Here is a 27,847-nt window from a genome sequence, read left to right on the forward strand (position 1 = left end):
CCACAAATACTTCCTCTGCCAGATAGATTACATGTACATATTATTTTAATATCATGGCAAGGTTACAGTAGCTACTGGCAATGTATGGGGCGGGTTCCTCTATGTTGAGTTAGTATTACATTATTTATGGACTATTCTATTTGTGGTATTATCACAAATGATGCACCGAATATCAAAACTGCTTCCACAGCAAAACATGGGATCGGTTCTAGTATCAGTTTCCTACTAGGGTTTCTATGCTGGAGAAAACCAGTACCAGATCAGCACAATTCTGTCATAACAATTGGTATTTTGAGATTGGCGACGTAACACAAAACATCAATGATTGCTGTCTCTACTCTATTCTTAAATGTCTCTTTCTCTTCTCTTTCTAGTACGCCTCCATGACAGTATATCAGAAGAAGGGTTCCACTATCTCATTTTCGATCTGTAAGTAATTGGTTAATTTTATCATTACCACTTTCAATAAACAAAACAAAAATATGTTATTTTAATACCAAATTAAAGAGAACCTGTCACCACCCCTAACATGTCGGTTTTAGTAAATATGTGTTTATTTTCCATTGAATAATTATTTTCTTAGCACTTTGTGTTAAACTGAAACTTAGTTATTCCTTCTGGAAATGCAAGAATATTTCAGTATATCTGTTCTAGTAAATACTTCTTTTCCCCATGTAACAACAGATTTGGAGCATCTTCTCTTAGACCTTATCTTGTGCGGTTCCTCTGTTCTTCCTTTTGGAAACACATGAATAGCTTGTCAATTGGATTTAAAGGGGTTGTCCCATGGACATAGTACATTTTAATCAATAGGTCTTGGAATAATAATCATTTCCACAATTGATTGTGTTTAAAAAAATGTTCCTGTGTTGTGCCCCTGCTGTGTACTGTGTAATGGCTGTGTCTGACCATGAAGAGCTGCTGCAGCTCATGGTCATATGTATGCAGCTCATGGAGAGGGGAGAAAGTGACTCTACTGGTAGCACTACAGAGACTCTTAGCTGCTTATTTGTGTAAGGGAACACATTTCCCTTTCTGTTTGTTTTATCACAGGAGTGAGTGTTTCTGTCATCACCAGTCCAGTGAGCTCATCATAAATTAAGTCAGTGACATAAGAGCTCAGTGGCTGCTGGAGCTCATACGTGGGATATAACCCCTCAGGCATTCCTGCTGCCACCGTCTTACAATGTCCAATCAATGCTGACATAGACAAGGGAAAGGATTCGTGATGGACTCTTCATTAACCCCACGTCACAGCTCCCAAAGACTAACATGGTACAGGGCAAGATGGCAATGGAAGCTAGAATGGGGGTCTATCCTCTTTAACGATGAGTCCCACTTTTGTCATGGATGCAATGATAGTCAGAGACTGGTCTGGAGACCACGAGAGCAGCGCCATGAAGAGAACTTCAATGATGGAACGTCACACCAGTCCTACTCTTGGGATCATGGTGTGAGATGGCATAATCTATGGTAGCTGGGCCTCTCTGGTCTTCATTCCAAGTACACTAACAGCTCAGCTTTACATTGACTTAGTTGTGGGAACAGTGGTACAGCCATTTCTCCAAAGAGTCCTAGGAGCCGTTTATCAACACGACAACACCAGGCCACATATTACGCATGCTACTGTGAGCAGCCTGCGTGGCCTAAACGTGCTACCATGTCCCATAGCATCTCTGGACTTGTCGCCCACTGAGCACATCTAGGACGCCATTGGTCGGCAATTGGAAAAAGAGCCGCCAGCAGCGGATCTTGATAATTTGCCCAATTGCATTCAGCGTGGCAGAACCATCCTCAGACAACCATTAAAAATCCCATTGATAACAGCCAAGCCGTGTAAGTGTGGGGATTTCTGCACGTGGCGCTCGTTAATGAATAAATCGAGAGATTTTGAAAATTGTGTTTCCATTTTTCCATCATTTGCATATCATTAACATGTCTATTCATTCTGTGATTTGCATAATACAAAGACTTTTCCTTCTTGATGTTGTAATTTCAATCTTGAGGTGTCTATATTATTATTATTATTATTATTATTATTATTTATTATTATAGCGCCATTTATTCCATGGCGCTTTACATGTGATAGGCGTATACATAGCAAAAACAAGTACAATAATCTAATAATCTTGAACAATACAAGTCGGCTACTGGTACAGGAGGAGAGAGGACCCTGCCCGCGAGAGCTCACAATCTACAAGGGAGGGGTACAGTAGGTGAGGGCAGAGTTGGTCATGTAGCGGTATGGTGGAGCGAGGGTTACTGCAGGTTGTACGCTTGTCGGAAGAGGTGGGTCTTCAGGCTCCTTTTGAAGGTTTCCACAGTAGGAGAGAGTCTGATATGTTGGGGTAGAGCGTTCCAGAGTAGGGCGGAAGCACGGGAGAAATCTTGTATGCGATTGTGGGAAGAGGAAATTAGTGGGGAATAGAGAAGGAGATCTTGTGAGGATCGGAGGTTGCGTGCAGGCATGTACCGGGAGACTAGGTCACAGATGTACGGGGGAGACGGTTGTTGATGGCTTTATATGCCATGGTTAGGGTTTTGAACTGGAGTCTCTGGGCAATGGGGAGCCAGTGAAGAGATTGAGAGAGAGGAAAGGCCGGGGAATAGCGGGGGGAGAGGTGGATTAGTCGGGCAGCAGAGTTTAGGATAGATTAGAGGTGTGAGAGAGTAGTAGAAGGGAGGCCACAGATCAGGGGGTTGCTGTAGTTGAGGCGGGAGATGATGAGGGCGTGCACTAGTGTTTTTGCAGATTCATGGTTGAGGAATGTGCGGATCCGGGAGATATTTTTGAGTTGGAGTCGTCAGGAAGTGGAAAGGGCTTGGATATGTGGTTTGAAGGAGAGAGGAGAGTCCAGGATTCCCAGCGAGCTTGCAGGACTGAGGAGAGTGAACAGGCATTGACTTTGATGGACAGGTCATATGGGGGGGGGGGGTTGAATGAGATGGTGGAAAGATGATGAATTCAGTTTTATCCATGTTAAGTTTTAGAAATCTATTATTATTATTATTGCTGTTATTATGTACCATGAATATATCATTTTAACAATTGCTTAGAAACAAGTGAATTGTGACAATAATTGTTCAGTGTAAATGGACCTTTAATGGACTTGGATTAAGCTGTGTTCACACACTGTCGTCGAGCTGCATTTTTTAAATGCGATCACAGCAAAAAAAAAAACGTACTGCAGCCACAAAGTGGGACCATCTTGGGCTCAGTACAATAAAGCCATGCAAGTAATATGGTTTTAACAATAGAGTGAAATGGCAGTGATATGTTTTAGCCCAGGTAACAAGTTCTAGAAATGCTGTCACCTCCCTGTTCCCACTAATGCACAATGAGTTGCTGCTATGTGGGAAGCCACATGTGGCTCCTGAACAACTGGTTGGGGTACAGTGTTTTAAAGGGCTATCCCATTTACAGTAAGTCAGGATATGCCATCATATAATAATAGATAGGGGTCCGATTTCCGGGATTTCTCTGAATCCTCAGAACTGGTGGGGGGTCCCAGAGTTCAGACCTAGCAATATGCCAGTACTTACTATAATATGAATACTCCATTAATCAAAATACTATCAATTATAGCTAATTTCATAGTTTTTGTTTTAAATGCTATGGACACATTTGACATAAAAAAATATTTTTACATGTAATATTGGTTACCTTTTGATAATAAAATTGCAAGTTTCAGTCTGCATTCTTTATTCTTTGATTGTTTTCAGACCCCACTGAGTAGTTTGCAGTCTGATCCAAGTTTCAAATTGTTCTCTTGTGGTAGTGTCTCTCCCAGTACTAAAGGGTGGATGTTATATCTCTATGTATCCAGGGTATTGCTGTCTCTTAAGTAGTATATATGTCAGCTTCTATTTTGCACATAATTTCTCTTCATGTGCTTGCCTCTCAATTTACAGCCTATTTTCTCTGTCCTCCCTGAGACTGTAGATGCTTTCTCCCCTCTCCACATTGTGTAGATCAGCATACAACCTCTTCCGCTCTCTACTGCTATTTCTAACGCAAAGGAAAGGGAGAAAGTGTAGCAGAGAGAGAGCCATAACAACCAGGAGTAGGAGCTCTGAAAGATTTGAATTTTTTTTGCAGAGCTAGATAACAGGCTCTGAACAGAAGCAAAAAGGTAGAACGTTGTAATGAAGACTGTTTAGAAAGTTTCTTTAAGGAGTTATCCAGTGAAGATATGTTATAACTTATACATTGTTGGGGTTCCGACCAGTGGACCAGCACCGACTGTCAGAATGGGGCACTTTTATCGCCATTTGGGCTCACTCAGATGAGTTTGGTAATTGTCTGCGTGCTGTCATAAGTTTTTTTTTGTAGATGAAACCTTGCTTTATTCGTGCAAAAAAAACTGGAATGCAGCACTCACCGGACCTATAGAAAATGAATGAGAAGGCAGTCGGGCATGCGCACTGCCGCTCCATCCTAACATAGATGAAAGTTCCCCGTGAGAATTGGTGTGGCTCCCAATGACTGGACCCTCGGGATCTTTATGTTATTATCCCCTATCCTGCACCCCTTTAACTTTGCATTTACAAAGCTAATGAACAATGAAAAAAAATTGTGTGTGAATGTGGCTTTTAAGGACCACAACTTAATATTTTATCGCATGCAGATAAAGTTCTTAATCACAAACTGGTGGCAAATTACAGTTCGTATTGCGATATTAAACAGGTGTCACTTCATGTAAATTCATGTATTCCAATATGATGAGAAGTGATGAGCTACATTATACTGTACTGCCCCCTAGCATGGACATCAGAAGGCGCCTGCATGATGGTTGTCTTCTGATCTCCAAGAAAAGTTCCCCGTCTTTTCCCGTTGCAGAAAACATGACAAATGCTTTGCTGTTGTGAACCCTGAAAAATATCAGCTACTTTAATAAATGTGGTGCAGACTTTTGCAAAATAGGAATACTTAATAATAAAACATATGCCTTACTACCTGCATACAAGCGTATGCTTAGACTACTGCGTATATCTCCCATTAAAGAAATTTAGTATTGGACATACCATTGGTGCAACCTGTGCAGCTGCACAAGGGCCCAAGATGTAAAGGGCCACATCTACTTCCAAAGCAGGTGGAATTGTGTATTATGATGAGCTGCTAGACTACAAAGGGCCCATACATTGTTCTTGCACAGGAGCCCTCTTCTGTCTGTGTCCGCCCCTGATTCATTTGTATAGTTGTATACTTTTTTTTACATACAGTTGCACTGGAAAGCATACTCTACTACAGTACATAACTGAAGAAAAGATATACTGGCATATACCTGACGCGCCCCCTGGGCCGTGTGTGTGTGGGGATACCCGGAACCGGACCTTTTGTGGATGCTGGGGGTTGTAGTCTCCGTGGCGGCGACCCAGTCCGTGCCCAGGGCAGTCAAACCAAATGGCAGTCTATATGCTGAATGTCCGACTACGCCACCCGTGGATTGCGGTAAGAGTGAACCGCTGCTGAAGGGCAGACCGCTGAGGCTGGTGTTGTGGGTGCAGCAGAGGGTAGTATAACTCCCCACGGGAGGAGTATAGCCTCAGGGCAGTAAATAGGGATGTTGGTGGTGATGGTGCGCGGGAGCAGCAGTAACCACACGGAGTCTGTCATGCAATTCAGGGTCTTTACTGTTGGTGGTATTAAGGGACCCGTCCGGAATACAGGTTAACAATAGAGGCCTGGTCAGTCTGAGAGCAACTGGGAAATCCCGCTGGTCAGGGGAAGTTTGTAGGCCTACCGTGCTGACTTCACTCTTTCTGGCTACCCTGCTGTAGTCGTGTAGGTAGCTCACGTCTCTGAGTGTACCGTGTTGTTCTCACCCATATGACTGGCGACTCGGGCCTTCCGTACTTCTCACCCCTCCGGGGTAGTAGTGGGCCCTCTCGTGTGGCTGAGCCTCCGGGCTTCCTTGGGCCAGAGGACTTGAAGTCCCCTGCGTGGTGGTTTTCTGCTGCTGGGCTTATAACCCTCACAGCCTCGGACTCCAGTGTCCGGCTTTGTAAGTCTCTAGCCAGGATGAGCTCTGCTAGCTCCCCTACTGGCCTCGTGTTCCTCCTCTGCCTACAGGGACTCCTCAGCCTGCTGCTGACCTGTCCCTATCTGCAACTTCACTGGAACGTGTCTCTAACTGGTCTCTAACTTCTCTCTTTAACCCCGCCCCAGATCCAGTTTATAAAGGGCAGATTTCTCCCCTCCCTGGACTGAGGCAGGAGGTGCTGCATGCTAATTGTCCCCAACCTGGGAACCTTCCACCTGCTCTCAGACATGACATTGCTGCCACTGTGGCGACCAGACCTGGGGTGCCACATTCCCCCCTAGTGAAATTTAGTACTCCGGGACTAAACACATTTTGCAAAAACACAACAGGTAATAACGATACAGTAACATACATACAAGAAGTTTAGTCTTTTTAGGTCACGGCGCTCCCGTAACCAGGTGTCCTTGTCACCCATGATGCATTTTGAGGGACCCGTCCCAAACCCTCCACGTAGGCCCTGGGGTGGCTACAGGGCTTTGATGATCCGGAGTTGGACCACGTCTTCAGCCACCTCCACGGGTTTTGTGTTCTGTGGTCGTCTTCAAAAGAGGGCACCTTACCAGGTGCAACTATGTACAAGGTACAGTTCCTGTTATTCATTGTCCATAACCTGTTAGTCCATGAACCCTGTCGGGTAACTAGAAAAACATAATTAGTGTACAAGCAACAAACATTTTAACATTTGTAATTTACAGGCATTTATATCACATTTTTAAATTCTCCAGCGAGCTGGTATTTGACCTCTAGTGCTACTGGTGGACCTACGTAACCCACTGTCTGGTGGTACTCTACTCGGGTCCCCTGTTTCCACCCCCTGTGTACTGGGTGTGCTCGTATCTGCACTAGAGGTGTTTGCAGATGTTACGGGTAGGTTGGGCATACTCTTTGGCTCACCATGGGCATGGCAGGTTCACTACTAGCAGAGGGTTGATTCTCCTGAGCTGCTGGTATGTACTCTTCTGCCTCCGGGGCCACTTGCTCTTCCAACACTACTTGCTCTTCTGCAGGCCCTTGAGGGGCTGGCTGGAGAAAGGTAAGGACGGGTACCACTATAGCGTTGTTGATTTGTGTCCAGGACCGGGGAAATTCTCCGAGCACTGTACTGACCATTTCTTCCCTTTCCTCTGCGGGTTGAGGGCTATCTTGGTCTTCATTAGCGCTTTGCAGCTGCTCGGGACACTTCTTCAGGTGGTCTCTGGAGACAGTGGCTGTGGTCTCTCCTCCATCCTTACGGATACAGGTCAGCTCGTGTGTTCGAGAGTTGACGGTTCTGCGGCACAGCCTCCCCTCGTAGAGAAACAGCTTGCTCCTCTCCTTCCACAGCTGTTTGGTCTCTTCTGTAGCATCCGGATCAAGGTGGGCATCAGCCTGGGTCAGCATCTCTTTTACCAGGCGGACTGCGGGGTCACTATCTTGTGTCTCTGCCCAGCCGTGGTGGGGTAAGGGATTGAACGTAGCGGTGGCAGAGCACCTCTCCTTTACGCAGTGGGAACACTGGGTGATCCCATGATGGTGGAGTGCAGGGAGTTCAATTTCTTCCAGTTCTTCTGGATCCTCTCCCCCGTCCTACAAGTGAGGCATTCTGGACAATGCATCTGCGTTGGCATTTGCGCGCCCTGTCCGGTATTTGATAGTAAATTCATAATTGGACAGCCGGGCCATCCATCTCTGCTCTAGGACACCAAGTCTTGCAGTGTCCAGGTGTGTCAACGGGTTGTTGTCCGTGTACACAGTGAACTTAGAAGAAGCCAGGTAATGCTTGAAGCGTTCGGTGACCGCCCACACCACTGCCAGGAACTCTAGCTTGAAGGAGCTATAATTCTCAGGGTTTCTCTCTGTGGGTCTCAGCTTTCTGCTAGCATAAGCAATTACCCGTTCTCTGCCCTGCTGGATCTGGGACAGTACGGCTCCTAGCCCCACGTTACTGGCGTCGGTATGGAGGATAAAAGGCTGGCCATAATCAGGGTAGGCCAGGATCTCCTCCCCCGTGAGGGCCATCTTCAGCTTATGGAAAGACTCCTCCTCCAGCTTGTCCCACTTAAAGGGCGGCTTCTGACTTTTAGTCTTTGACTGACCTAACAGGAGGTCCTGCATAGGGGCTGCCATTTTGGTGAACCCGGAGATGAATGTTCGGTAGTAGCCTACCAACCCGAGGAACTGCTGCACTTCCTTTATGCTGGAGGGTCTTGGCCAGTCCTTAATCACCGTGATCTTGTCAGGGTCGGGGGCTACTCCGTCAGCACTCACCACATGTCCCAGGTACTGTACTTTTGGCTTCAGTAGATGACACTTGGAGGGTTTCACCTTTAGGCCGAAGCCTGCCAGGGCATCGAACACCTCTGACAGGTGCTTTAGATGGTCCCCATAGGTCTTGGAATACACGATGACATTGTCCAGGTAGAGTAGGACCGTCTCAAAATTTCTGTGCCCCAGACAGCACTCCATCAGCCTCTGGAAGGTCCCTGGTGCGTTGCAGAGTTCGAACAGCATACAGTTGAATTCACTGAGACCCATCGGGGTGGTGAAGGCGGTCTTCTCCTTGTCTGACTCTGCTACAGGAACCTGCCAGTACCCGCTAGTGAGATCCAAAGTAGAGAAGAAGTTAACAGATTTTAATGCAGCCAAAGACTCCTCTATTCTAGGTAACGGGTATGCATCTTTGTGTGTTATTCTGTTGACCTTTCTATAATCTACACACATCCTCATCGTGCCATCTTTCTTTTTTACAAGAACTAGAGGAGCTGACCAGGGGCTACAGCTATCCCTGATCACCCCAGCCTCCTTCATTTCTCGTAACATACCCTTGGCATTCTGATAGTGTGCAGGGGGTACAGGCCGGTATCTCTCTTTCATGGGTGGATGGTCTCCTGTGGGGATTTGGTGTTCTACCCCCTTTACTTGCCCAACGTCTAGCGGGTGTTTACTAAAGACTCTTTCGTACTCCTGAACCACCCGGTAGACTCCCTGTTTCTGGTGTGGGGGAGTGGAGTCAGTGCCCACGTGCAGCTTCTGGCACCAGTCCTCCATTTTTTTTTTTTAGAGCCGTTACCTTCCTCTGGGGGAGATGGAGGCAAGTGTTCCACGGCTTTTACAGAGTTTTGGTTAATGGTGAACAATTTGGCTAGTGTGGCATACCGGGGCAAGTGTACTTCTCTTTCCCCAATATTTAAGATGCGGACTGGTACTCTCCCATGGCGGACATCAACCACCCCCCCGTGCTGTCAAAATGGTGGGCCTACTGTCTGAGTAAACGGGTTCTACCATAGCTTGGTAGTCTCTACCTCTTAACCCGATTGCAGTCCGGCACCAGATCATCATTTCGCTTTTTGGGGGCATGGCGATAGGGAATGGGTCACTCATCCTAACGCTACCAATCTCACCACCAGACAGTTCTACCTGTTGCCACTTCATCAGGGCTCTGATCTCCTTTTGTAAGACACGCTGCTGGCTGGAGCTGGCATTCATTGCAACCTGCTGTAATATAATAATTATCTCTGAAAGACAATTTTCAATAACGTTAGTACCCAAGGTTATTTTAGGGTGACTTTCACGACGGTCAATGTCCACAATAATCAGTCCTTGCGCCGGCAGTTCGACTTTACCAATTTTGATGGTCACCTCCTTGAACCCCACCTGCGGCACGGGCTGACCATTGCTGGCGATGATGCTCAAGTCATTATCTGGGTAGTGGGTAATATCCGTGTCATCCCAGTACCGCTTGAAAAGTATATAGGGGATGGTGGTTACCTGTGACCCGGTGTCCAACAGTGCACTCATGGGAATGCCATCCAGTACCACAGGCAAGACCGGTCGTCCCCCCACATACTTGTCACGCCAGTTTGACGGACCTGATGATCTTACGCCTGGGGGTTGGCCCTCTGCCCCAGGTTGGGCTCGTTTAAATTACAGTACCTCGCCATATGTCCTGGCTGGCTGCAGCGGCGGCAGATGGGTTGTCCATTCTGGTCGTAGCGGTCCGTTGGCTTCCCTCTGGACGGTGGGATCCTCTTCTGTCGGCGCCACGGGACGTCCTCCGGACTGGTAGCCAGCTGGATCTTTCCTGGAGAAGATACCTGTAACGACTGCTCAGTCCTGGTTAGTGCGGCAACGCTTTTAGTCAGCTCTTGGACCTGATGGTGCAGGTCTGCAGCCAGGTCTTTGCCCAAAGCCTGTGCATCAGCTCCCACAGGCTCTGCGGACAAGGGCGCCGCCTCCTGGTAATAGGTGATAGCAGGGCGCCTATGGGTTACAGCGCCACCTGGTGCCGGTTCCCGGAGCACCCGGATGGCCCTGTCTTTGAACTGTGCAAAGTCTAACTCAGGGTTCTGCAGGGCCATTAGGCGTAACTGGGTTCGGTGGGCGCTGGACAGCAGACCCTCAATGAATTGTTCAGTCAGCAGTTTATCTGCATTCCGCACACTGTCAGGGTCTGCCTGTTTAATGGCTCTCAGGGCCTCTTGCAAATTCAAAGCATAGTCTCTTATACTGTCTTGGGCCCGCTGCTTGCACCCATAAAATCTCATTTTGATCTCTGCTGAGGTGCGGGTATCAAAAGTGTCCTTTAGACGGGCTAAAATATCCTTCACGGTCCCTTTGTCCCTGACTGACCAGGACTTTACTTCTCGTTGGGCCGCGACGGTTAACTGGCCTATCAGTATGCTCACTTTTTGTTCCTCCGTCAGGGGGTATACTTTAAATAGGCTATATAGTCTCTCTTTAAAGTCGCTCAGGGTATGCGACTCCCCTGAGTACTGAGGCAACCAGGCCGCTCCGGGGATGTAAGGCTTCGTGAACGGCATTACTGCGGCAGCGGCCGCGCTGGCAGTGGCAGTTCCTTCCGCTTCCAACATCTTCTTCCCCCCTAGTCAACCGTGGCCTACCTTCCGTTGCTTTTCTTCTGTAGGCCGCGGCTCCGCAGGCGACCGTCGGGGTTGAGGACCTTGCGTCGCGTCCTGGTGACGTCAGCGTCCTCTCGGCTCCTTTCAGGACCTTGCGCAGCGTCCGTGCGTAAAGCGGGGCTCCAGTTCTCGCGCGCTTTCGTCGTCCATGCCCCTCTTCTTCCCGCGCGGCGTCCCAAAGATGGCGCCCGATGGCGGGAAACGGCTGCGGATGGCGGGAAACTCCACCAAGGTAAGTATTACAGTCTTTCTTCAGGCACGCAGTACCCGTTGGTGGCGGGCACGAAATCCTGCCGACTACGCCAAAGTTGAGGCGCCCCCTGGGCCGTGTGTGTGTGGGGATACCCGGAACCGGACCTTTTGTGGATGCTGGGGGTTGTAGTCTCCTTGGCGGCGACCCGGTCCGTGCCCAGGACGGTCAAACCAAATGGCAGTCTATATGCTGAATGTCCGACTACGCCACCCGTGGATTGCGGTCAGAGTGAACCGCCGCTGCAGGGCAGACTACTGAGGCTGGTGTTGTGGGTGCAGCAGAGGGTAGTATAACTCCCCACGGGAGGAGTATAGCCTCAGGGCAGTAAATAGGGATGTTGGTGGTGATGGTGCGCGGGAGCAGCAGTAACCACACGGAGTCTGTCATGCAATTCGGGGTCTTTACTGTTGGTGGTATTAAGGGACCCGTCCGGAATACAGGTTAACAATGGAGGCCTGGTCAGTCTGAGAGCAACTGGGAAATCCCGCTGGTCAGGGGAAGTTTGTAGGCCTACCGTGCTGACTTCACTCTTTCTGGCTACCCTGCTGTAGTCGTGTAGGTAGCCCACGTCTCTGAGTGTACCGTGTTGTTCTCACCCGTATGACTGGCGACTCGGGCCTTCCGTACTTCTCACCCCTCCTTGGGCCGGAGGACTTGAAGTCCCCTGCGTGGTGGTTTTCTGCTGCTGGGCTTATAACCCTCACAGCCTCGGACTCCAGTGTCCGGCTTTGTAAGTCTCTAGCCAGGATGAGCTCTGCTAGCTCCCCTCCTGGCCTCGTGTTCCTCCTCTGCCTACAGGGACTCCTCGGCCTGCTGCTGACCTGTCCCTATCTGCAACTTCACTGGAACTTGTCTCTAACTGGTCTCTAACTTCTCTTTCTAACCCCGCCCCTGATCCAGTTTATAAAGGGCAGATTTCTCCCCTCCCTGGACTGAGGCAGGAGGTGCTGCATGCTAATTGTCCCCAACCTGGGAACCTCCCACCTGCTCTCAGACATGACATTGCTGCCACTGTGGCGACCAGACCTGGGGTGCCACATACCAACACATGTATTGCAAAATTACACTTTTTTGGCATATATTTGGGAATTACATTGTACCTGTCTGGTCAAGGGACTTGAATATATAGAATATTCACGTGTACATGAGGAAATATATTATATTTAAAAATTATATTACCTGTTTCTGATTTTTTTAACTGATTTCCCTCGTCTGCAAGATCTAATTCTATTTTTCAGTTGTCTCTGGCTGGAGATTAGCTACTCCCCTAATCAAGAGGACATGAGAGGGATTATGCTCCCCTATCTTTCCAAAAAAAGAGGAGACAAGTGGGGATCCCGTATCCCTATCTCTGGGAGACAAGAGAAGATCCTGCTCCCCTATATCTTTGAGACAAGTGGAGATCCTGCTACCCTATCTCTCTGAGACAAGTGGAGATCCTGCTACCCTATCTCTCTGTGACAAGTGGAGATCCTGCTACCCTATCTCTCTGTGACAAGTGGAGATCCTGCTACCCTATCTCTCTGAGACAAGAGAAGATCCTGCTACCTTATCTCTTTGAGACAAGAGAAGATCCTGCTACCCTATCTCTTTGGGACAAGATGAGATCCTGCTCCCCTATCTCTTTGAGACAAGAGGAGATCTCGCTCCCCTATCTCTCCGTGACAAGAGGAGATCCTGCTCCCCTATCTCTCCGTGACAAGAGGAGATCCTGCTCCCCTATCTCTCTGAGACAAGTGGAGATCCTGCACCCCTATCTCTCTGAGACAAGTGAAGATCCTGTTCCCCTATCTCTTTGAGACAAGAGGAGATCCTGTTCCCCTATCTCTCTGAGACAAGAGAAGATCCTGTTCTCATATCTCTTTGAAACAAGAGTAGATCCCACTCCCCTATTTCTCTATAACGAACACTCTGAAGCAACAGCTTCAATGAAGACATATAAAGTATTATTGAGCCGTGTAACTGTAAATCCAGCACTGAGGTGAAGTAATACATTTACTAAAAAGAAGCAGCAGTGTTAGTGTGCATAGAACCCTAGATATGGAAACATTCAGATAAAACAGTCTGTAGTCTATAAAGTATCTGTAATCTGCAAATAGATTTCAAAGACTAGATACTTTAATCTGCTGAGAAGGAAAAAAATTTGCCATGTAATGTAATAACCCACTCCCAAGCAGGGCACCTCCTTTCTTGACATCGTGTCATAATGAAAGGGACTTTCTTCATGAGACAAGTTCTTGGAGCACATATATGAATGTATGAAAAGCACAAATTGGTGCAAGTGGCAAGTGGCACTATAGATTGGACACTTGTACATACAATGGCAACCAAAAGTTTTTCATTTTTTTAAAAAAGTGTGATTACTTCTGTCTGGTTGCTGTGCTGCCATTTCCCTGGTGATGAATTGAAAGTGCATGAAGTTGTCATCATACAAGACCTTAATTTTAACCAAAATGCTTTTGATTATAGGTCTGGTCATTTAATTAAAGAAAACTGACTGCCAATAGTTTTGCATATACTATTTATTGAGCACAACGTAGAGTAATTCATTGCTTACAATGCCATAACTTAGTATTTTGTAGCATAACCTCTTGCTTTAATTACCGCACCAACGGAGCATTGAAGCCACTCGGGTATTCAAGACATCTTGAGGGATCTTGCTCCATTCCATTTGCAAATCTGAAAACAATTCAGCTTTATTGCTATGGGTACGGGTCCCAACTCGTCGCCCTAACTCATCCCAAAGGTTCTCTATAGGGTGTAAATCAGGGGATTGGCTTGGCCATTGCAACAGGCGAACATTTTTCTTTGCTAACCAATTTTTGACTAAATTGGATGTGTGCTTAGGATCATTGTCTTACTGGAATTTCCATCCCCTGGCTACTTTGGCTTTACCATGTGGCAGCATTACATTCTCCAGTATATCCTTGTACATGGTAGCATTCATATTGCCATCAATTCTATGCAGAGGGACAATGGCAGATGCAGAAAAGCAGCCCCAAACCATGACATTGCCACCACCATGTTTCACTGTAGGTGTTTGGCACCTTACATCATTACGTTTTCCAATTGGGCAGTATATATAGTGCTGCCATCACTACCAAACAGACTGAACTTGGATTCATCCAACCACAACACCTTAGACCAATCTGTCTCTTTCCATTGTCTGTGTTCTTTGACAAACTCAGTCAGACCTTCCAGTTCTTTGCAGAGATGAAAGGCTTCTTGACTGGACCTTGTGCATTCAACCCTCCCATGTACTAATGTGCCACAAACAGGAAGTTGATATCATCAACCATTCCCATTTAATTTAGGTGTATCCATATAAATGGCCCACCCTGTATAATAAGGTGTAGATTGTTGGACCTGTTCACTGTTAGTCATTTAATCTCCTCACTGGAACATGTTCTAGCAAAATGCAAAAAAATAAATAAAAGGACATATAAATAATCATTAATTTGGTAAATGCAAAATTGTCCAGTAACCTAGCAACACTGACAATTTTCCTTAATAAGACTGTGCACGTCTTCCACTGTGTTTTACAATGGCATGGTGCTAGTCCCTGGTCTGAGGATGCAGTATGCATATGTTCTGGTTAATGAGTAGTCTGGGGTACATGTATCTGAGAGCGATGTTTTAGCTTATAAATACTCATTGCAAGAAAAATAAAAAATTACAATTTACCTTGAGGTGTTGACTATAAAGACTAACACTGGAAAAAGCACTACCCTAAAAATCTAAATGCAAGTTTTTGTTGCTCACTAAAAGCTGAAGTCTGTATAATAGTGTAATGTAGGAGAGCAATAAGACATCACAGAACTGTGATGCCACAAAAGACACGCTACTGATATCTCGAGGTTAGATTAGTGGTTAGTTTCCTCTGCTATGTCTCGACATTTTGCCAGTCAGTTTATCACCAGATTAAGGTTATAAAACTGTAATTAGAGATAAGCGAACCTGAATTTAAAAATTTGGCATTCGTACCAGACAGTTAGTGTCCGGTGCTAAATGAAGAACACGGACTTTCCCCGGAAGTCCATTGCAATGTTCGGAGTTTCGGGCTAAGTCTGTTGCAGAGAGCGAGATATATATATTTTTTTTACCCAGACCCAAAGTTCAGGTCTCCATTGTTTTCCATGGTGTTGGGATTCTGGTTCAAGTTTGTGTACAGTCCTGGTACCCGAGTCAAACTTTGGAATAAAGTTCGGATCAGATACTAGTACCCGAACTTCCACGGGTCTTCTCATCTCTACCTGTAATACAATAGAGCATTAAGCTTGTGGGTAATTCCCCCATCTGGGTCCCTATAGCTCTGTCCCTTCCTCAGAGGTTGGCACCCTAAGATATCGCTATGGCTGTCCCCCTCACTGATCATAGAACATAGAATGTTAGAGTTGGAAGAGACCTCCAGGGCCATCGTGTCCAACCCCCTGCATAATGCAGGATTCACTAAACCATCTCAGACAGATGTCTGTCCAGCCTCTGTGTGAAGACTTCTATTGAAGGAGAACTCACCACCTCTCGTGGCAATCTGATGACTCTTTCTATAAAAAAACCCTCTACAATATTTATGCCCTGATTCATCATTTGCACTTTTTTTTAAGTCACTTTTTTTGTGTTATTGTATTTGGTGACGTTTGTTGTGCCAAATTCATCAAAATGGCGAACGCGATTCATGAATTTTGTGCACAGTCAAAAATGGGTTTTTATCCTGTCATTAACCATTTTTCCAACTTTTTCAGCAAAAAGTCGCAAAAAAATAGGGACTTTTGTTGACATGTACTGTATAAAAAAAAAAAATCACTCCTGGGAGGTACTGGAGAGTACTTTTTAAAAACTCGCAATTAAAGCTTCAGCCAAATACATCTGGAGTCACTAAACTTCACCTACAAAGCGGAAAACAAAAACAGGAGAGCAAATGTAAAATAAACTTCGAAAGAGGCGCAAATAGAATAGTGTATTGGGTGCAAGCAAAAAAAAGGCGCAAAATACACAAAAGTATACAAAAAACAGGTGCAAAGGGCAATGATGAATGGCGGCCGAAAAGTACCGTAAATGAGTTCCTGATGCTACTCAATGTCCAGATGTACAGACAACTAGGAGACTTCTTTAAATGTCCCAGAGGTGTAGTCTCCAGTGATCCGCAGATACCTGCATCCATCCCGACATATTTCTCCCCTCCTTTTTGAATTATGGGTCCATCAGGGGACATGTGAAGAATTCAATGTTTCCAAATGACTCTGTCAATATGGCGCACTGATGGGGTCACATGGATATGGGGGGAAACTGGAGCTATTATTTGTGACTATCTTTATAAGTGAGTGAGCGGGGGTGCCATATAATAATAATTTAGGGAGCCAACTTTCACAGGACAGCAAAGGACAGGGCAGAGAGGGAAATTACCCACAAGGGTTGTCCATCATCAGCTAATGCCCCATTGTTTTGCAGGTTAAGGGCAGGCGCAGATGGCCGTGTATTCTCTCATCTGAGAGAATCGGGCTGATTATGTGACTCGCCCCCTGGGCCGTGGGGTACCCGGAGCCGGGCCTGTAGATGCTGGGGGTTGTAGTCACCGTGGCGGTGACCCGGTCCATGACCCAGGTGGTCAATCTAAGGGTAGTTTATGTACGTCTGTTATGTATAGTCCGACTACGCCACCTGTGGAATGCGGTTATTGGGAACCGCCGCTGCGGAGCAGTCCGCTGAAGCTGGTGGTATGTGCAGCAAAGTGATGTAACTCCCCACAGGAAGAGTGGAGCTTCAGGGCAGCGTGTATGGATGATGGTGGTGGTAGTGCAAGGTATCAGTAATGACAACACGGAGTCTTTGCAGTGCAGTCCCAGGGTCTTTACTATTGGCAATTATATGGGCCCCAACGGGAGTACCGGCTAGTGATGAGGGCCTGATCAGTCTGGGAACAATCCTAGAGTGCTCCTGGCCAGGTGAAGTTGTAGGCCTGCCGTTCTGACTATACTCTTTGGCTATCCTGCTTATAGTCGTGTTGTAGCCCACGTCCCTGAGTGTAACGTGTTGCGCTCACCCGTATGGCTGGCGACTCGGGCCTTGTGTATTCCTGGCGGTACTGGTCGTGTGGCTGAGCCTTCGGGCTCCTGATGGGCCAGGAGACCTGCAATCCCCTGCCCTGCGGTATCTGTTGCTGGGTATGCAAACCCCACAGCCTCAGACTCCGGTGTCTGGTCCTCTGTAGATACTATCCAGGACGAGCTAACTCCAGCTCCAGTCCCTGGCTCTTTTCTCCTTCGTGTCCTACTTGACTTCTGACACTAGACTGCCCTAACCCCGCCTCCAGATCCAGTTATATAGGGCAGGATCCTCCCCTTTCTGGTCTGGTGCAGGAGGTGTTGCATGTAATGTGTTCCTGACCAGGAAACTCCAATGCTCTTTCATGGACCGACTCAGTTTGAGGATAAAATCTGACATGTACACAGCCCCATAGACTAACATTGGTCCGAGTGCAATCTGATGTTTTGTTGGATCACACTCGTGTAAGAGGGTGTACCGCAAAGTATGACATTCCCAGTGCACCACGGCATTTGTGTCTGAAGACTGCCACCTACTGCCCAATGGGAACCCTGCGGAACTACTTGGAAAAGGAAAAGTTTTGGGAAGGAAGAGTCTCGACGAAACACAGGATCATGTGGCCTTGATAACGCGGTTCCCTGATATAAGAGGCCAGTGGGGCAAGGCGGGAGGGAATTTGGCACCAACCGGTGAGACAAGCAGGATGTCTGTGCAAGGGGATGTTAAGGCCAAGATCCCGGAATGAGCCAACAGGCCTGAATCAGTGTGTTATGGTGTGCCCGTGAGCAGGGTCCAGACGACGCCAGTCAAGGTCCATGAAGCGAGCAGGGTCAAGACGATGCCGGTCTGGGTCCACGAACCAGACCACGCCAGTCAAAGCCTGAGGTCCAGGTCCACACCAGGCAAGATTCGAGAACCAGTCTGCACCCGTCAAGACCTGGGACCAAGTCCTCGCTTGTCCAGGCCCAAGATACGACCATTGCAGGACAAGACCCGAAGATCCAGTGGGGACCCTGATCCGGAAGTGGATGTCAGTGTCGGTGAATCGGAGGCGCAGCAAGCGGAACAGGGACTGGCCAGTGTAAAAAAGGCCCAGAGAATATTGCTTGACTTTGTCAGAAGGACCCATCCTTTCCATCCCCACGTCAGGAGAATAAACTGTTAAGTTGGTTACTTCCGGCTTTCTCTTATTGCATCCCATAACCTGTGAAAATATAGCCATGTACATGAGCCCTTATAATCAGTAGCCCTCTTAATATGGGGATATAGTGACTGCCGCAATGTCTAGTCATAGAGTAGGAAAGTAGCCACTAATCTAACCTCTAGATACCACTATCGTGTCTTTTGTGTCATCACAGTCTGGTATTGTCTCATTGCTCTCCTACGATATCCTACGATTATTGGAATATTAGCCCTATTGTTTGTCTGTGTGTAAATATATTATGTGTTCTGTACTTGGGCAATAAACTTCAACATTTAGTGAGTGTACAATAAAAGCTTCTTTTTAGATTTATAGGGCTGTGTTTTATCCAGTGTTGATGTGTTACCCTGTCCGTACATCCGTCTATATGTATCTGTGTGGCATCAAACATTGCAGGGCTAGTGATGCCATTTACTGACGTAGCAGCAGGGGCTACAATCACACCCGGGCCCTGGAGCCTAGGGGGCCCAAAAGGTCCCTTTGGCCCATATGAAAAAAGACAATTACTATTAAAGACCTGTTGGAGATTTTGCATTGGGGCCCACGGGCTTCAATTTGCTGACTTTGTCATTTGGCACAACTTATTCGGATATCGTGAAACATCATCTGTGGCTGGTAAATGTAAAGAATAAAATAAATGAATGATGCATATGTAATGCAGAGCTACGTGCATGTCCAGACACCTGCATCGTTGGTCAAGATGGCTTTCGATATGAGAATGAAGCCACAGTGTGTAGCAGAGCTCACTCCGTGCTGCTCTTTCTGCAGAGGATTTTGGTGCAGGCACAGAGGAGGGGGGACGCAGCCTATAAATACACCAGGCTGTGTTTGGTGTTACAGCTCTGTGGGCGTTAGATGAAGACAAGACATGAGTGTATCTGCTATTCCCTGCATCTCAATCCTCCCCTGCAGCCACCTCTGCTATTCTTGTGCTGACCTCATCCGCAGCTTTAGCACCCATTTCCCCGCTATGCCAGTACACACCTGTCACTGTCTCTGCTGCCCAGCACCCTCCACCTACGCCTCTGCCACTGCATTTCCTCAATCCTCTATTATTACCCATCACATCTACTTCTTTACTTCTATCTTGCATCCTCCACCCACATGATTGTCAGTCTCCATCATGTGCACAGTTCTGTGCTATTCCTCAAACGCGCGCACCTCTTGGTACGCCTCCGTCCTGCCATGTACACGCCTTTGTTCTTTCCTGGTGCACATTTTGTGCCCCCACTCTGGCACAATTTATGCAGCTCCCCTCCTTTTTCTATTGAAAGCAGGTGCTGCAGTGACACATTTTAGAACTCATCATTCTATATATAACCCAGTGTGTAGCTACTAGCACCCGAACCATCTTTAATTAGACAGAGCCTGTAACAGCCCCCACCCTGCGGAGAACCAGCACCTTTTGCTTTCTGCAATTCTTTATTTTCAAGTAATAGCTATTCTCGATCACCCTCCCAACCCATTGGGGTCCAGCGCCTCACCACGGACGATGACCCCTAATTGTACTATTATCCGAGGCAGTCATTTTTTATGTGGGTCTCAACAATCCTACACTGCAATAATCTACTCTATCATGGCCATACTAAGAGAATGAAACCCTTGACTTCTGGAACATCTCTTACCAGTGGCGTAACTTGAAGTTTGAAGCCCTAATCAAAATCTCCAGCTGGGCCACCATTACAGGGGCTTTGATAGTGTTGGACTTCTCATATTGGACAAAAAGCTCTTTTGGGCCCCCCTTAGGTTCCATGGCCGAGTGCGTCTGCAACCCACTGCACCTTCTATATTTCTGCCCCTGTCTTCAACCCTGCAAAATGGTCAATCGGGGATAGATATCCCACTCTAAATGTGCGTACTTGCCAATTCTCCCAGAAAATCTAAGGAGCTCCAAGAAAAAAAGGGAAAACCTCACACTCAAACTCCCAGAAGAAATGGCAAATCTACCCACCTTACAAAGCCTCCAAAAACCTCCCGGAAAACAGAACTTCCCAAAGGATGCAAAAAAATCGGAAAACGAATCCACTACATGAATAGGTACATTTAGGATGAAAAAGAATTTGTCTTGGATTTTGCAACAAATTCATCCCAAAACCTGCATGAGAATAACTATAAACTCATAGCGTGCACTGATAAGTGTTAACAGACCAACTCGTAGGGGTGCAAAAATCTTGTAACTTTTGGCATTTTTACATTTGAGCATTTGAAAAATCTGCCAAATTCGTTAAGAGTCACACGCCTCTGAATGAGTTTAGTGCCTCTTACTCCAGCCCACCTTTCTTGATGAATTGGAGCCTACATATTACTCTTATTTTTGTACTTTTTGGAGGTTGTGATTGTATTAGTAGTACTTGAATTATCTTCTTGGTATTTCATAACTAGAATTCCAAAAATAAAATTGGTTTACAGGATTTTTTTACGAGCGGCCTTCATAGATCATTATTTGGCCTTGTTCTCCAAGACACCAGTAGACACATTGCTTTCGCCTTGGCAGGTAGTTACTTTTCCTAAGGAGATAAGCAATTAAGTGGCCTAATTAAGCACTGTGTGCTTTAGTTGAGCGCCTATTAGATACTCTAGATCCCAGGGACCCACTTCCCTAGGTTTCTGTTTGTCTGCTCATTACCCTAAAACCTCCATTATGCTTTGTAATAAGATCATATGCAAACCAAATTACAACGCCATGGTGGGACACTGTGTAAAATGTAAAGAAAATAAGAATGCAATGATATGGAAATGTATTATGGTCATACAGTATTTTATTTACAGTAGAACATAGAACACATCAGAAGGTGAACGTTACACATTTTTCCATTTCATTTGAAAAAATTAAGTCATTTAGAAATTGATGGCAGAAACACTTCCCTTTTTTCTTACATCAGACTTTAAACATCTAGGAAGTCATAAGACCAATTGCTGGAGTTTTGGGAGATCAATGTTGTCCCATTCTTATCTGATGTGGGATTCTAGCTGCTCCACAGTATGACGTCTTCTTTGCCGGATTTTTCATTTCATAATTCGCCAAATATTTTCTGTTGATGAAACGTCTGGACTTCAGGCAGCCGGTTCATCACTTTAATTTTTCTTTCGCGAAGCCATGCTGTTGTGATGAATGCAGTACGTGGTTTAGCTTTGTCTTGCTGAAATATGCAAGGACTTCCCTGAAACGGACATTGTCTGGATGGGAACATATGTTGTTCTAACACCTCTATATAATGATCAGCGTTGATAGTGCTTTTCCAGATGTATAAGCTGCCCGTGCCATAGGCACTAATGCAACCCCATACTATCATGGATGCAGGAACTGTGCGCTGATAACAAGCTGGATGGCACCTCTCTTCTTGAGTCTGCAGGATGCGGCGTTTGTGGTTTCCATAAAGAATTTCACATTTTGATTCATCTGACCAGAGAACAGTTTTCCATTTTACCTCAGTCCATTCTAAATGAGTTTTGGCTCAGAGAAGACGGCAGCGTTTTCGATTGTGTTGATCTATGGCTTCTTCTTTGTATAATAGAGCTTTATCTTACATTTGTGGTTTGCACGGCGAACTGTGTTCACAGACAATGATTTCTGAAGGTATTCCTGAGCCCATGCAGTGATTTGCATGACTGAATTTTGCCTGTTTTTAATGCAGTGGCGTCTGTGCGTCCGTAGATCACAAGCATCCAATATTGACCGCCGGCCTTGTCCCTTCTGCACATGTATTTTTCCAGAATCTCTGAATCTTGTGATGATATTATGTACTGTAGATGGTGAGAGATTTTAAATATTTGTAGTTTCACGTTAAGGAACATTTTTCGGAACTTGTTCCACAATTTTTAGACGCAGTTTTTCACAGAATGCTGAACCTCTGACCATCTTTGCTTCTGAGAGACTCTGCCTCTCTAACACGCTCTTTTTAAACACAGTCATGAGACTAAGTTGAAAATTGCTCTTCTAGCTGTTTTTTTATTAGTACGGCTTATTTTTCTAGCCTTTTTTTAACCCTGTTCCATCTTGTTGTTGCCAAAAATTTCTAAATGAGTTTTTTTTACTTCTGATCCGTGTTCTATGTTCTGATTAAAATATAGCTATAAGAGATTTTCAGATCATTGCATTCTTGTTTACACAGCGTTTTTGGAATCAGAGTTGGACATAGAAATTGTTATTTGCACGTGTCCCCTTTAAAGAGGACCTTTCACTGGATTTTTTTGTTTAAACTGTGAATCTCCTCTGCTCCACTGATTTTGGAACATTTTTTTTTATTTCAGTGTCCCTCCATTCCAAAGTCATGTCCTCCTGGCAATAATGCTGCAAATTTTCCGTTCAATCAACTGAGTGTGTATACCATGGATCTTCTCTATGGGCGCCGCCATGTTCTGACTGGTCAGTGTCAGAGAAGAAGAAACGCAAACACCCAGATAGAAGTTCTGTAATATGCAGCCAGTTGGTTGAAAGGAAAATTTGCACCATTTTTACCGGGTTGCATAACTTTATAACGGAGGGGCACAGAAGAAAGAGAACAACTGTTCCGGAATCAGCGGAGCAGCTCTAACTGGAGAAAATACGTAGTTTAAATGTAAAAATCCAGTGAAAGGTTCTCTTCTTTAATACCAAAAAAATTGCTGCATTTTTGGTATTTTATGGTGTTTGGAAACTATGTTATTAACTTGTGATCTGTGTTCCAGGGTCACAGGCGGGGAGCTATTTGAGGATATAGTGGCAAGAGAATATTACAGTGAAGCTGATGCCAGGTGAGTACCCTCCTGACCAAGAGTACCCGTCCCCTTACACCTCCTCCCAATCCCCTTCCAGCCAATGTCAAATTGACTTGTTATCGTGCCTCGGTGTATATCACATACATATTTCCTGAAAAAAAAATTAAATCTGAATGTGTTAACTATTTGAGGGGCTGTAATTTTTTTATTGAAGAAGGGCTATCGCTCTATATTTCAGGTGATCCAACTGTCTTTTGGCCTCCAAATTGACAATAGACATATAATTCAGTACAATATCATCACAGTTTCTCCATATCCAGGAGCCTGCAGTTTCATTTTGCCCACACAGCAGTATTGAGGATTCTCATATACACAGTGTGCCTCGTTTATTAAAACCAACAGTACGTTATCTTTGTTGCTCATAGCAACCAATCAGAGAACAGCTTTGATTGTCCCACAGCAGTTTGAGAAATGAAAGCTGAGCCCTGATTGGTTACTTACACTGTTTTACTGTTAGTTTGGATAAATGAGGCCCTATAGGCCTCACCTATCAAATGTGTTTCCCATAGAAATCAGAGTCCAGTTATCTTGACCCATGATGTCCCATTGGTGATAATTAATTCCCGTAGAAACCGAATGAGTCGCTCGTTGCTATTAAATAAGTTATGGCCTCTGGTTGCTATGGGCAACAGTTATTTTTTGTCCACAGCAAATATGATAAATGGAGTCTTTTTTTTGTAATTTTTTTTTTTTGTATTACCAGTGATGACTGGCAAAGCATGCTGAGACTTGTAGTGTACAACCCACCACACAGAGCCGCCGCAGCCTGTCTGTAGTGCGCAGTCCCTGTATAGTCCTGCATGCTGCCTCTATTCTAATGTGATGTTTCGTGATGTTAAGACACTGTGTTTTCTCCTCTTGTCCCCTTCTTCCTTTTCTCAATCTGTTTTCTCCCTCCGTCTCTTTTCCCTTTCTGTGATATATTGGTGGTGTTTATACTGTTGTTACCATTCATATTGTCTGCCTTTTTACCTTGTGCACGCTCTGCCCACGTGCCCCCCGTGCCATCCCTCCTTTTCCACGTGCCACCCATCACTTCCTTACTACGGTTCCCTTTCCCGCCATTATATACCCAAATGTCATATGCTTTCTATCCCTAATGTGCCCGCATCTCATCGCCCCCCTATACCCTGTGGGTCTGCTGGTTTTTGTTTTACAGTCACTGTCTCCATCAGATATTAGAAAGTGTTTGTTTCACACACTCCTGTGACATTGTACACAGGGACTTGAAGGTTAGTATTCCTGAAGGGGAGGGGGTGACATGGCATGGGGGTCCCAGGTGAGAACTGGCACATCGTGGGTACTGCACCCTTCACATCCCTCTATCATCTGGCTCTGGAGACACAGTGCATGGGGGAGCAAGAAAGGGTGGTGCAAAGCAATGACAGGAATGTGCATCCAGGCGGGCATGAAGGGGTGCAACTGAAAACTGCTTATCTATTAAAAGGCTGTGCAGCAACAAGTGACGTATGCACCCGTACACCCTGACACGTGTGCTGGGGTCTGCCTAAGGAACTGAATTAAACATACATATATTGTAGGTACTACTTAGCCATAAAAACAGCACACGTTAAGTAAACACGAAGAGCATGCTTGCATGAAAAAAGTCCATTCGGGCACCATGTTATATACCCCAATAACACTGCATGCCCTGCTTGATCTTATAGCTGACCAGGTATGCCCTTTTGTCTAAAACTGGCAATGTGGCATGGTTAGAGACATGCAATGTGATCAGTAAATCTGGGGTTACATGTCAATTTTGGCCACGAACCAGGTTGCGCTGCCAAAGCTCACTCTATGCCACTGCTACATTGCAGCATAATGCAAATGAATGGGGTTGCATTACGTCCCACAAAGTTCTGCGACCACGAAAAGCAAGTTGCAAAAAATCCAACTGGTTCCGACTTTTTGCAACTTGCTTATCACAGTCAGGGCTCATTCACACGAGTGTATAAATTGGCGTAAAAATTGGATTGCACTCAGACCAATGTTATACTATGGGGCACTGCAGATCTGCAATTATTTGCTCATGCCGAACCGAGTGCATCCCAGAATCGGATCGCACACACACCCATACATGTCTATGGGTACGGTGTGACCCCAGCCTTACACGATCTTGCGGCCCCATTTATTTGTGCTGTGTTGCAATGTAGCAGTGGCATAGAATGATCTTAGCTCGCGCGTCCAGGTTCACGGCTAAAGTCACTGTGTAGCCCAAGCCTAGGTGCAGGTGCTTGATTGTCTAAGGTACTGGATGAACCAATATTTCTAAAAAAGTAAATCAATTTATTGAAAACATCAACAGCAAAAAGACATAAGACGGGTCATGGGGTCGAAAAAAAAAAGGCCTATATCATAGCGATACCAATTGGTCCACTTTTAACCTGTCTGGTAACAGTACCGTGCTGACTGATAGAACCGTATACTCACTTAAATAGTGCCACCGATCATCTTCCAGAAGGTATGACACTGAATACTTACTGCATTAATTAGGAATTTCTGCAAATCAATCCTGCAATATATGTATGTTTCTATAGTATGCATTGTATGAGTTGTGGCTATCCTAGCACAATACTCTCTGTTTATTTCCCCCTGTTTGTGCCATGTTGCATTATTTTTTCTAGCTTTATTACTGCCATCTCGGTCCCTGTAGTCACCCTCTCTTCCAGCTGTTTCTCTCTAAGCCCTTTATCCACTTTTTCCTACCCAATAAACAGAGAGTCTGCATTACCCAATTTTTGAAAAAGAAGTACAAGTTCCAGCATGCACAGCTCTGCGCACCTGCCCATGGGACATGGGGATGGATAGCACTGCTGGAGAACAGGACAGAGTATCTTACAGCCTGTGGTGTGATGCTCTGTAAATGCGTTGCATGATGTGCACTGCATCCTATGGACTCATATCTGCCCTCTCTTCTCTCTCTCCTTCAGTCAATCATCCGTACTCTTCTTCTTCCCCTTTATAGAGTTTTACTCCAGTCCTGTTTTCTTCTTTCTTGCCTCTTTAGTATATAGACTTATTCCTCATCTTCTCCCCTAGTTCTCTCATCACATTACACTTCTCATTCCCTCCCCTCCTCTCCGCTTTGTGTCTTATGCTTGTTTTTTGCTCGCTTTGGCACCTATTTTTAGTCTCTCTCCTCCTCCATCTGTCTCTTCTATGTCCTCCCCCTCCTGTGCTCTCTCCTGTCTCTTCCATGTGTCTCTCAATTATGATATTTTCTGTCCTATACCCATCATAATGATCATCATCATCACCGCATGTGTGCCTCTACTCCATTACTGGACTCTACTATAAAGTTGAGGTCAAGGACCAGATGCCACAAAGCTTTTCATAGTTCAAAATTATGTGATCCCATGCACCGCTCCGAGGTCCGTGCAATCTTGGTGCAACTCCTCACAATCTTGCCAAATAACCAAAACTCGAAATATCCAAAGCACCAGATGTTCTCCTCTAAAATTATCTTTATTTCTCACAGTATACACAGGATAAACAAAATGACAACGTTTCGGTCACATAGGGCCTTTCTCAAGCCATATATATATATATATATATATATATATATATATATACACATATATATGACTTGAGAAATACCCCATGTGACCTAAACGTTCCATTTTTTTATCCTGTGTATACTGTGAGAAATAAAGATAATTTTTGGAGGAGAACGTCTGGTGACTTGGATATTTCAAACAAAACGTTCATAATTAGTGCATCTATCTATCTACTTATCTATCATCTATCTACTATCTATCTATCTATCTCATATCTGTCTATCTATCTATCTATCTATCTATCTATCTCATATCTGTCTATCTATCTATCTCATATCTGTCTATCTAGCTGTCTATCTATCATCTATCTATCTCATATCTATCTATCTATCATCTATCTATCTCATATCTATCTATCTATCTATCTATCTATCTACTATCTATCCATCCATCCATCCATCTATCTATCTAAAATACAATGTTGTAGATAAAAGCAGACAGCACTCCAATTAAAGTGTAAAAAAGTGTGGGTACTTTATTGACCCAACTAGTACCTTGACTTGAAATGGGTCAGTCAATAAAGTGCCTTCTCTTTTTTACACGCTTTAATTGGAGTGCTGCCTGCCTTTCTCTATTTTATTGAGTGGACCACAGGTCGATGTCCAGGCACTTACACCTAACATCTATCTATCTATCTATCTATCTATCTATCTATCTCATATCTATTATCTATCTATCGATCAATCTATCTCATATCTATTATCTATCGATCTATCCTCCAACCTATCATCCACCTTTAAAGGGAATTTCGCCCCCAAACTAATTATAAGAACTTGTAGCTCTTTGAAAGACAAGTCCAGAATTACCTTTACATGGTCAGTCTGTTCCTCAGTTACTGAGAAATCAGCATTTGAATTGATATGCAAATAAGGCTGAAGAGCTATGGTAGATCTGAAGCCTCTGTCACTCCAGCTCTATTCCCCACCCAGCACCTCCTTCTCCTGCTTTCCTGACTACTCCTTGACTGATGGCACATTATCTATCGATCTATCTATCTGTCTATCTGTCTATCTATCTATCTATCTATCTATCTATCTATCTATCTATCTATCTATCTATCAATCTTATCTATGTATTACACCCACCTCTCTGGT

General features: G+C 45.3%; 1 protein-coding gene across 26 annotated transcripts in view; it reads left to right on the top strand.

Annotated features, from left to right (window-relative positions):
* Positions 1 to 27,847, top strand: part of CAMK2B (calcium/calmodulin dependent protein kinase II beta) — a 167,124-nt gene that overhangs the window by 89,799 nt on the left and 49,478 nt on the right. For 20 of the 26 annotated variants that reach the window (XM_073653781.1, XM_073653783.1, XM_073653780.1 and 17 more), the window contains 2 exons: positions 375 to 429; positions 23,107 to 23,172. In XM_073653781.1, coding sequence (XP_073509882.1) covers positions 375 to 429; positions 23,107 to 23,172 — 121 coding nt within the window. Of the gene's footprint in view, positions 1 to 374; positions 430 to 23,106; positions 23,173 to 24,355; positions 24,429 to 27,847 lie in introns of all 26 variants that reach the window. The other 6 variants (XM_073653782.1, XM_073653804.1, XM_073653785.1 and 3 more) reach the window with 1 other exon arrangement.

The sequence above is a fragment of the Phyllobates terribilis genome, unplaced genomic scaffold (assembly GCF_046119375.1).
Source record: "Phyllobates terribilis strain yellow unplaced genomic scaffold, ASM4611937v1 Scaffold_11__3_contigs__length_659146591, whole genome shotgun sequence".
In the NCBI taxonomy this organism is placed as follows: Eukaryota; Metazoa; Chordata; class Amphibia; order Anura; family Dendrobatidae; genus Phyllobates; species Phyllobates terribilis.